The 11,456-nt window shown below is 38.3% G+C and overlaps 2 protein-coding genes across 3 annotated transcripts; both read right to left on the bottom strand.

Annotated features, from left to right (window-relative positions):
• Positions 1-345: 345 nt before the first annotated feature.
• LOC117920292 (serine/arginine-rich splicing factor RS2Z32) lies at positions 346-5,923 on the bottom strand. Of its 2 annotated transcripts, XM_034837725.1 has the most exons (7): positions 5,853-5,923; positions 4,417-4,530; positions 3,403-3,442; positions 3,145-3,240; positions 1,449-1,648; positions 1,217-1,306; positions 346-943 (listed from the first exon to the last, which is right to left on the bottom strand). In XM_034837725.1, the coding sequence occupies exons 2-7, from the start codon at positions 4,521-4,523 to the stop codon at positions 553-555; spliced, it is 924 nt and encodes a 307-aa protein (XP_034693616.1). In that variant the 5' UTR covers positions 4,524-4,530; positions 5,853-5,923; the 3' UTR covers positions 346-552. The 2 variants fall into 2 exon arrangements, with proteins under 2 accessions (XP_034693616.1, XP_034693617.1); XM_034837726.1 differs by lacking the exon at positions 5,853-5,923 and having other exon boundaries at positions 3,403-3,676; positions 4,417-4,501.
• Positions 5,924-7,418: 1,495 nt separating this feature from the next.
• On the bottom strand, positions 7,419-9,867 carry LOC117919759 (ABC transporter G family member 20-like). The gene has a single exon (XM_034837007.1). The coding sequence runs from the start codon at positions 9,760-9,762 to the stop codon at positions 7,594-7,596; it is 2,169 nt and encodes a 722-aa protein (XP_034692898.1). The 5' UTR covers positions 9,763-9,867; the 3' UTR covers positions 7,419-7,593.
• Positions 9,868-11,456: the final 1,589 nt, after the last annotated feature.

The raw sequence follows: 11,456 nt of genomic DNA, 5'->3' as shown, positions 1-11,456 counted from the left end.
AGATAGCTTGATAAACAAACTCCACTGCACAATCCCTCTGTTTCCTTCACCTATTTATTAGAAATTATCCAGAAATGAGTTTCACATCAAATTCTCCGGGACGCATAATTAATTACTCAGGAAGCCAAGCCCAAAGAGAGTGCGCATTCTCAGACTTCGCTGTCTAGCCTGTCTTCATTTTTAATTACACCACTCCCTAAAAGTGCAGCCAGTGGCCCCGACCAACGCCTGGATGCAGATCGACAATTCCTCTTTGAATATACCCGAGCGAGGTGCCCAAGTGGCTCCAAAGATAACCTCAAGTAGTCATTAATTACATCCAAAGATCAAATCGAACACCAACAGCAGACTACAATACTCATTTTATATTCTGTAAAGTTCCCAGATATCATCTCTCAAAAAAGTTCAATCATAAACATTTAAAAAAAAAAAAAAGTTTCTAACAGTTTTGGAGTCCTTATGATAAAGTTAACAAAACAAACCGTAAATTTATGGTCTTGCAGCTGCAATACATGTCCACACACCGACTCCAATTCAAGCCCCCCAATGCATTCAAGGGGATTCACTACCTCTTGGGGAGCGACTGTTATTATCTTCATCTTCATCTACAGGACTCCTCTCATCCCTCGGACTCTGGCTGCGACTTCGCCCATTAGCATCAGAAGGGCTTCGGTACCTCCTCGCCACAGGGCTATCCCTTTCAGAACTAACAGGGCTTCTGCTCTTCTCCCTGGGGCTTTGGCTGTACTCTGGCTGTTCTCTTTTATAAACATTAGGACTGATTCTTTCTTGAGGCCTGCTGTCTTCAGGTGTTGGGCTGCGCTTCCTTGGTTTGGATGTAGGTGTACTCCTCCTCTTTGGCTCAGGGCTCCTGCACCGAGGGCTCCCTGACCTCTTGTCTTGCTCAATGCTTCGATCTCTCTTTGGAGGAGATCTCGATCGGCTGGCGGGGGCATGTGATAAGGTTAGTGAAATGAAACAACTGGGATAAGGATTTCACATGCTAATAAAGCTATTTAAAAACAACTGGAAATGGCATTTGTTGAATATTTTTTTCGGCCCCCTTGTTGAGCAAAACCCCAAAAACTTCAGTTGAACGTGGGCTAAATGCCTCTCCAGGTCCTCAAATATTTATGCTTTACTTTCTTAAACAAAGGACTCATAAACCAGAAAAAAAAAGGGGATGGGGAAGATTCCAGGCTGTAAAATGAAAAACCTGTAACTGCGACTTGGGCTATAACTTCGGCTCCGGCTCCTGCCACGGCGAGATCTAACTGGAGATCGTGAGTAACTCCGTCCATGTCGGCTGCAATATAACATAATAGTTTTAAGCTAACAAAAACTTTGCACAGTAACAGTATCATGCATAACAAAAATATAATATGGAAAAAAAATGTCAAGGCAGCAGGAGAGAAATGTTTTGGCATGTAATCACCATATGAGAATACCTGAGCTTCCTGGGACTGTTCTGGCAGTTTCTTTCAATATGACCTCTATCTCCACACCGATAACACTTATTCTTCCAGTCTCCAGCTTTGCAATCTCGAGCCCAGTGGCCATCAATGCCACAATTAAAGCAGCGTCCAGACCCAGGCGGAGGACCTCGACCTAGATATTCTCGAGAACCACCTGATCCACCACGGGGTCCCTACCACCCACATCAAAGCACCATTGAAAGAATATATTAAATTAAAAATGTATGACAAAACCATTATTGTCAGAGAACTAGATACCATACACATAATAATAGAATCATGATTAGATGAAAAAAGAAAATACAAAGCTGAGTGGATAGATCACGAGTCCTTGATAGTTGAGGTGCCTTCAAAAAACTTTGCACCTCAGCCTAGATACAACGAGTGGGAATTGCAATATTTTTAAATGGGCTTATGATGGCTACCCTGGGAACATCCAAAAACCCAGACTAAATCCCTATTTAGTGAAATACCAAGGCCTAGAGACCTGGCTTAAGTGGCTGGGGGTTGAGATGGGAGATATATGAGAATCCAGGTTGAGAGGACACAGAATACAATTGCTTTAGACAATTAGAGGTGTAGAAACAACTTTGCTGACAATTACATATGTTTGGTAAGTAGAGTCCTCCAAATAATTTTTTATTTTTTTTTATTTTTTATTTTTTTATAAGTAAACAAGATCTGCTTTAAAAAAGAGGCAAAGAGCCACAAAGCATACAGGGGGTATACAAAACGGCTAAGGCCTCAAAAAAGTAGAGTCCTCCAATTATTCAGGTCTAGGGGTGACAAATCTGATACAAAATGGCATTACAACCCAAAAATTACACAAAATTTAGTGGGTTCCATTAAGCCTCGTGCTGATAGCATACTTGTGTCAACCCATCTAAACCATTTATTTAATTGTGTCAAATTAATCTGTTCATAACTCATTTAATCTAGACAAATACATTAATTAGGATGGAGCCTTTGTGAGCAAGCGAAGGGAGAAAGCATGGAGGGCCCCTCTATGCTTAATGTGGACCTTATGGAGGGAAAGAAATGAAAGAGTGTTCAATGATATTGAACGGTCCAACCAAGCTTTAAAACATTCTTTTTGTCTACTTTTAGAGGATCATACTTTTTCTTTCTTTTTGCCTAGTTTCTTGGGTGTTGTTTGTATACTGTGTGTGTACTTTTCGCCGCTTCTAGGCGTTTCTAATACAAGCTCATATTTACCTATCAGATTAAATCATACTCATATTTCAATTGCTCAATTACTCCAATGTCTATTCAAGGCATGACAATGAATTTTTCATCACTATATTATTTAAAATAATGAGATTTATACTCCTAACAATTTCTATAGATAATCCAATTTCGTAAAAGAGGAAAAAATATAAATTAAACAAAAAGGTGAATGAATTTCGTCAACCAATCTCAAGCACATTCTGTGTGCAACAAGCAAGTATGAATTCAATCAAACAAGCAACCACAACATAAAGCAAGCATAGGCAAACTACATGCAACATGAACTTTCCACAGGCAGGAAAATGCTAACTTGGTACTCTTCAGAGTCTTATGGCATCAAAGCAAGCATTCATCCAGAGCCATTTGGTTAAGAGTTGCATACTTCCAACATAAACATGTTCTCAAATTTAGTCACAGAAAGTATGAAAGTCACACAACTTACCCCTTTGGCAAATTCCACAATGATACGACTTCCATCAAAATCTCGTCCATTTAAGTTATATCTTGCATCATCAGCATCTCGGGGATCACTGAATTCCTGTAGATAAAATTAAGTGCAAGAACGAACAACGGGATGCTCATATTTGTGTAACACAATCTATAATGTGACTTCTATAGATAAATAAGGAGAAAAATACTCCATAACCATAAGCAAGGGAGAAAAAGGAAAGAAGTAGATGAACAAACGGTTGATACATACAACAAAGGCGAAGTCGTGCTTCATATCCACATCTCGTACTCTGCGGAAATGGTGCCAGAAACAGTAAGGCCATCATTACTTAAGTACTGGAAGAGAATGATACTTCACCCCTCACAGACGAACTAAACACCAGTTTGAGATTGTTGCCATATCCATAAAAACACGCAATAACATTAGAGAAAGAATCGCCAAAGTCTCCTATACACTCTTCATGAATTTCCACCAATTCCACCCTCCCACCATAGACCTCCAGGTTAGGCAAAAGCCCAGAAACCTTCAATAACATCATTCAAGTTAAAACAGTGACACCTGAGGGTGCAACGATCCTAGAGAAATAATATGATGAGTAGTTAACATAAATCCAAGCACATAATGAGGCTTGGCAAAGGACTGAATGTCTCCGACATGTCAGTGGAAGACATACCCTGCACCCTCACAGTGAAAATCACTGATTCAGAACCACTATTACAATTCAAATTGCCCAGATTAAGGAAAATTTTTACATAAAAAAAAATAAAATAATCTCTCAAAGGGATCACATAGATAGTGAGTTTTACTGATTGCACTTTCTACATCTTTGTTTAAATCCAGAAAGACAACCAAATAAGAAAGAGACAACCATGGAGTACCATTTAAATCTTGATTGAAAAAAATGTTAAAAAGCTGAGTTGACCTTGGGTGAAATCACTTTTCTATTTCATAGGTGTGAATACAAGGGCTTCATTTGAAAAAGAAAAAGGGTGAAAGTTTGAACCATGTAATATTGGTAGAGGGCAACATCATGACAGTTCCACTTTAGGTACCCATTCCATATGGGTGGAACAAAATTACCATTCCACACCATAGAATAAAGAGAGTTCATTAGTAGCAAAAGAGGACTCCCTCAAGATATCCTTGCCCTTACAGAAAAAATGTATATGCACCTATTGCAAACAAGAGAGGGATGCAAATGCAAACATGTTACTTTTTGGAGCTTCACTTTCAGACACAGTATATGAAAGGCAACGATATTACCTCCCGTATCTGCTGAAGAGGCTCTCTAGATCACGTGTACGTGTTCTTGAAGACAAGCGACCAACATAAAGACGTGTATTACCATATCGATCATCATAACGAGGCATTTTCAAACTGCATTGGTTGAACAATTTCATTAGAACAATGATAAAGATGTAAATAAACTATGATAAATATGCAAATAGTAACCCCACTAATCAATCAAAATTTGTCTCACCATTTGAACAAGAGAGAGATTACATGGCACTAGCACTTCTCTCCCACAGAAAACAACAAAAGAAGAAAAAAATACACAGCTAATATTACTTCATGCATCTTTTTCAAGACATATTAAGCCATGGAAATGTCAATACTAAAAAGACAGAAATATTAATCATGTTTTGAAGCACTAGAAATTTCAAAAAACATGACTACATATTTCTTGTCAGTAAGGGGATGGTTATAAAAGATGGCATGATAGATTTGCATCATAAAATTTGGTGATAAAATTTTAAACAAAGACCAAGCTAAAGAATATTTTTATCGGTATGATTTTAAATGCTCATTAGAAAGCAACAAGTGAAGGATCAGATCAAATATGCACTCTTTAACACCCCACACACACACAAAAGACCCATAAAAAATCCATCAAAGTAATAATAATGACAACAATGATGATAGCAAAGAGCTCGGTGATGTGTAAGCCAAGAAAACCATTTGTCAAAGCGAATTGGTTTCAAATCGGACTAGATTGTTTGTTTAAATGGGAATTCTTCGTGTTCCAACTCTATTCATTTGTTTAATGCATTATTACCCATTCAAATGATAAAAGAGTACTGACTTAGTTGACTGCACAAGCAAAACAGGTTCCCGAAGAAAAGTCCAGCAATAGCGGTTTTAAGAGTGAAGAAATAAAAGTCAAAGCAATGAAAATTCACTTCATGAATTCCAGAAGTGAAGAGAGAAAAAAAATCCTTAATAATTGATTTCTCTCTTAAATTTGATGATTGAAAGACATCCCAAACCCTATGCGTCCATCCGCCCATGGCATATAAGCTGAATCCAATAATAACAGGACTTTGCTCCATACGTATGATGTGAAAAACACAATTGCAATTAAAGGATCCATTTTTTCCAAGATTTACAGAATTTTAAACTCGAAGCGTCCATTTGTTACCCCTTGGACAAACTATCGGGGAAAAAGAAACAGGTTTCACGTAGAGCTTGATTCGCTACGACCACTATTTTCGCTGAATCCAGATGAAACAATACAAGCCTTCTTGAATTAGAGTTGAATAAATATCTCTATCCCCGTGAAATTAATTATTCTTTTCTCGGAATGATTTTCCATGTAAAACAAACAGATCCTATAGCGAAATCCATAGCTTCAAATAAGCCCTAACAGAGCCCCAAATTTTACACCAAACCAGAATTCAAATTTGGCTTGAAAATCGTACCTGGAATGCGAGAGCTGAAACCCTCCGACCCTTCCAATGCTTCGTGCCCCCTTGTATCAATCCCTTTTGAATATAGAACAATAGAGGTCGACTTGGACGGCCATGATTTTTCATTAGACAACGGACGGTCAAGATTTGATGGATGGGTCGGTCGGCATGTGTGGCTGGGCCGCATAAGCCTGAACAGGTTGGCTCTAGTATGATTGATGGTCCACTCCCCATCTTGGGCTGAAGTTGGATATGGGCCGGGCCATACTTCCCTAAGCTCAATTTGAATAAGGCTAATCATTTATTTATTTTTGTGTACAAAATTAATTAGATATAGTAGAAGTTGTTGCAGTATTAAATTTGAGGGAGATTCCTGATTACTCCAACTTTGCATGGGCAGGCAGTTGGATTGGAGGATCCAAAAGTTTTTCTTCTACTGCTGCTGAAATTAACACCACGTTTTTCATATTTAAAATATAAAAAATAATAACCTTTTTTTTTTAATGAAAAGTATGAATTTATATTATACCTTAAATTTTTAATTGGGTTTTGTTTATGAACTATTTTCAAGAAAAATTGTCTTCTATTTTTTATTCTTAAAAAATAAATAATTATTTTTAAAATATTCCCCGTCATAATATTTTAAAGGAACATAAGGCTATTTTTAAAAATAATTATACAAATATGAGAAATAATTAAAAATTAAATTTGACTTTTGTTTTATAAAACTTCATAAAATAGTTTTCAAAATCGTTTTTAAGTTAAAAGAGCAAAAAACAATTTTTAGTATTTCATAAAAATATGGGTGTTTGACAAGTTGTTTTTAAAAACAATTTTTAAAACTAAAAAAGGAACTTGTTTGGATAAGTTGTTTTTAAAAATAATTTTTTTTGTTTTGATTTTGTGAAAACATTGCATAATAAAAATTAAATTACTAAAGTAGTAAATCCTATCCAATACCATTGAATAAAATATATCAAATTGGATTTGTATTTTGTTTGTGATAAAGTCTTTGAGAAGAGTCTATCAATGCAACATGTTATAGCCTGCATTCAAATTGCCAACATCCTTAATTACTAAAGCTCTCTTCTCCTACAAGCTAAAAGTGGTTAAAGATTTCTTTCCAACTTAGAAAATGAGGTTGGTTCTAGAAGTCGTCTCTTGTAAAGGACGTTATTCATAAATGAGACAATTTTTTTGTATCGTCAAACTGAAGAGACTTTTCAGAAGTTACCAGCTTTAGAGCATACTTGTGATGTTTATCAAGAATAAGGTATGTTGGTGGTGATTGATACTTCCTCCATGACCGTGAGGTTCGGCGGTTGAAGGGTAATACTTCGGGGATGGTACGCAATTTGTGCTTGCGTAATGAGATTAACATTTTTTTTTCCTTTATTTTATTTTGCGTAATGCACTTCTGATCAGATGAGTACATGGTCGAACACTAAGGCAAATGTCTCCCTCTCCGGGGTCTCGTCATGAGTTCTTTCCAACGCTGACATTCAACAGGAACATGACATTCCCCAGTAACACAAGTCATAAATGTACGTAAGATTAATTGAAACATGGAAAGAGAGAGAGACTGAACTTTCTTTAAGCTTTAGAATTTGAAGGAAGAAAAAATGGAAAAAGAAAGACATTCAACTGTATTTGTTCCTGATAATTACTAATTAGACAATATATTAGGGCTTCGTTAAGGTGAAGTTGGACCCCAAAGAGAGAAAAGAAAAGAAAAATAAAAATATTATTGAATCTACGTCCTCTTGTTCTTGCTCCCAAGCAACAAAGTGAGGTAAAACATAAACCTGAAGAAAAACCCCAAAGCAAGTGTGATCCATAGGCAGTTCCACTTGCTTATATCGGTTACTCCTTGCTGTTTCAATACATCCGACCCAGTAGTCACGCATGTAGAACTGGTGATGCTCATTCCCAGTGTATCGCTCATGCTTTTCAGCAGCCTCACCTTCAACGCCTCAGGCACCGCCCCAAGTGGCGTGTTGTCGAACATCTGAATCCCCCTCACGAAGCACTTCATTGGGTCTTCGAATTCGTTATGCAATACCCCTTCATACGGGTACTTCACCAGAGAAATGTAGTGGAACCATATCCAGTAGGGTGGGATTCTGTTTCTGGAGATGAAGAAGCCGCTAAACAGGAGAAAGTAGGCTAGAATGGCCACCACCACCGTGTAGCCCAGCATCACGTGAGACACCACTCCGGATAGGAAGGTGACGAAGGAACTTCCCGCCCAGAAAGAGGCGAAGATCATGAAGAAGAAGAAGAGGAAGCCGGAGACGCCGCCCGCCAGGCCCACCGCCCAGTAAGTGGTGGCGGCGAATGCGAATGAGAGGAAAACTAGGGCAGGGATGGAAATGATAGAGTGGGCTAGAACGTAGGACGAGCGGCGATAAGCGTTATAGGCGGTTTCTCTCATGAAGATATAGCGTTCTTGGAGGAAGACTGGGATGGCTTCAGCGCATGTGTAGAAGGTTGTGGACATTGCAAAAGCAAAGAACCCTAATCTTTCTTGGACCCCTTTGGGCGAGCTGTCCAGTTGCAAGAAAATGGTGGCCAGAATGATTCCAGTCACGAGAACCGCGCCTAGACGGATTCCGAAAAGTTCCGGCATTCTTTTCGAGTTCTTGAGAGATCTTTTGCCCAACACCACCATCTCGATCCAGATTGGATTGGCGAAAGTGGGAACTAGAGATGTGGGGTTTGCATCGTTAGAGGCTCCCGAGACTAGTTTTCCCCTTGAAATGCTTGCGCTTATGGCATCTTTGAGAGATGATTTGGCTCCCTCTTCGACGTCGGTTCGAGGATTTGTCATTCTTTGCCATGACTTATTGAATTCGACTAAGGTCTTGGTTCCACCGGGAGATCCTTCAAGCTCGCGGATCAAATCTAGGGCGAACTCCGTTCGGTTCTCGGTCTCCGGAATGGGGTGTCCAAACTCAGCGAAGAAAAGCGGGAGACTCGAGGGAGATCCACTGTAAACGGTATTTCCACGCGACAGGAAGATCAAACGATCGAGAAGGCCAAGGATTCTATAACTGGGTTGGTGTATGGACATGATGACGATGCTTCCGCTCTGGGCAATTCGTTGCAGCACCTTCACCACCATGAATGCACTGGTGGAGTCAAGACCCGACGTTGGCTCATCAAGAAATAAGACAATTGGGTCATGAATTATATCAATCCCAATGGAAACTCGCCGGCGCTCACCTCCGGACACTCCCCTGTGGCCCTCGTCGCCGATCACAGTCTTTGCTGCACTTCGCAGGCCGAGCTGATCGATCAATGCTTGAACTCTTGCTTTCTTCTTAGAGCTGGAGAGAGAGCGAGGAAGCCTAAACTCAGCGGAGAACATGAGGGTTTCTTCCACAGTGAGCATAGGAAACAGAAGATCGTCTTGCATAACATAAGCAGATATCACTTTCAGAAGCTTTGACTCCAAAACTTCGTCATTCAGAGTCACAGACCCCTTCAAACTATCCTTCGCAATCCGATCCGCAAGCGCATCGATCAACGTCGACTTACCAGACCCACTTGCGCCAAGAACCCCCATTATTTCGCCTTCTCTCGCCTCACCCGAAATGTCATTCAACAAAACCTTCATGCCGCTGTCTTTAGTCTCCACCTCATCCTCGGACAAGCCAGGCCCTTCCTTCCGGCAAAACAACCCCGGAAACTTCATTTTGCGGCGAACTTTGACGCTGTAAGAAAGATTGTGAAAAGAAAGAACGAAGGGAAAAGACCTTGGGTGCGGAATTGCATCGTTTAGATCGATAACCCGCTGATGCGACGATGTAGTTTGGCAGCCGGGAGTGTCATCCCGTGCGTCTCCAACTCGCTTCAAGAGCTCTCCAAGAGTTGGAGACAGTCTGGGTTTTGACTTCCAGACAGGTTCTTGGAGCTCCATGGCTTACCTCCGGTCGTCAGTCGTTGATAACTTGATATCGACGACGTAACGTTATCAGTATCACCACCAAGACCAGACAAGCTTAGTGGTTGCAAAAGCTGCGAGAGTGTACAATGCATTTATAGCAGCGGACCTACTCTTCAGGTTGACGGCGCTCTCAGATTATAGTTTTGGCATCATTTTCATTGAAAGCGGGTTGAATATTTGTCACTGGCTCACGTCACATGAGATACTCCGCAAATTGATTCTATCACTTCATCCCCATGTGCCGTAAGAGATGACCTAAGATTTTCATTAAAAATAATAATAATAATTAACAATTTAAGAATTAAAACATCAGTATTTATTTATTCATTATTAATTTAATTTAAAACATAAGATAATTATTTTGTCCTTTCAAAAATAACAATTATTTTAAAATAAATCCAAAGCGGTTGGCGGAGGGTCGGACCAATCTCACATCACATATGTACAGATGTCTCTTACAATAAAATTATAATTTTAATAAATTGCGTGTCGTGTGTTGTTGATTAAATGTAGATTACATTAGTTCCAACTTCTATCTACAAGGATATAGTCATTTCCACAAAGTGTTCACCAACACCCTCCTAATCTCATCCTCACACGCCTTCATTCTTCCACGAAAACCCATTTTTGACTTGATGGGAACTTGGGACTTTGCCCATTTGTGATGTGGGTTGGGGGTGGGCAAGGGGTGTTCATCTACTGTGTGGACTCCAACCCCAAAACCCGCAAGAGATTGGAAATTGGTTTTTCCAAAGTTGGTGTGGGTCGTTTTATTTGGAAATTGTTAAGGGCAAGTTTGAGGACTGATGGCAGCTCATCCCAATTTTGGAAAGAAAAGATGTCATCCGTGATGAGATAGTAAAGGATTGAAACTTTCAGCTCCCATTTTTATACCATCACACGCATCATGCTGCTTTGGTGCTTTCTATAATGGAGTTCACATGGAAGTGAGGAATATGGTCTGAAATCTTTTGAGTGATTTGATAATTGGTTCAACCATGGATCATAATTTGGGTATGCATGCATGTGTTGTTGAAAGTGATTTTATTAAGAGAGTTTATTGCTTCAAGTACATTCATACAAGAATCCTATGTTACTTATGTTTGATAAAAAATTTATAATTATGACATTAATTATTCTTTAAACATTATAATTTTAAATTCAATTCCAACTAAGATCAAAACATGAAATTATTCTCAAATGAATCTTACTTATATTAGAGAAGCAACTTAAAAATTTCTTTCATTATAGAATTCATTTTTCATTTATTGAGAATCCAATGCATTTTTTTAATTAACAATTTTTAAAGAGGAAGTGTGGTATGTTTTTAACCTATTTTTGATATTTTTAAATATATTTTTAAAATAATTTTTATATCCATTGTTTTATTTTTAATAATTTTATATATTTATATAATTATTTCTTAAAAGAGATCTAAAAAAATAAGTAAAAACAGAATAAAACCATTAAAAGATATTTTCTGAAAACAAATGAAAATAACTTTTGGTTATCAAACATATTTTTTATTTTAAAAAATGAAAGTTGTTTTCAAAATAGTTTTGAACCAACCTTTCACCCTTAATATTTAATATTTAATAATTTGAAATAGTTTTGATTTAAATTATATTTAATTTATTAATTAACTCATTTTAGTAATTAACTAAAAT

The sequence above is a fragment of the Vitis riparia genome, chromosome 8, assembly GCF_004353265.1.
Source record: "Vitis riparia cultivar Riparia Gloire de Montpellier isolate 1030 chromosome 8, EGFV_Vit.rip_1.0, whole genome shotgun sequence".
Taxonomy (NCBI): Eukaryota; Viridiplantae; Streptophyta; class Magnoliopsida; order Vitales; family Vitaceae; genus Vitis; species Vitis riparia.
Note: the sequence above shows the minus strand (reverse complement) of the source record. Positions and strands in the feature narration are given on the sequence as shown.

Coding starts and splice junctions, on each gene's coding strand:
- LOC117920292 (XM_034837725.1), bottom strand. CDS start 4,523: ATGCCTCGTTATGATGATCGATATGGTAATACACGTCTTTATGTTGGT. Junction 3,241..3,402: donor AGCACGACTTCGCCTTTGTT/GTATGTATCAAC, acceptor TTTTATCTACAG/GAATTCAGTGATCCCCGAGA. Junction 1,307..1,448: donor AACAGTCCCAGGAAGCTCAG/GTATTCTCATAT, acceptor GTTATATTGCAG/CCGACATGGACGGAGTTACT.
- LOC117919759 (XM_034837007.1), bottom strand. CDS start 9,762: ATGGAGCTCCAAGAACCTGTCTGGAAGTCAAAACCCAGACTGTCTCCA.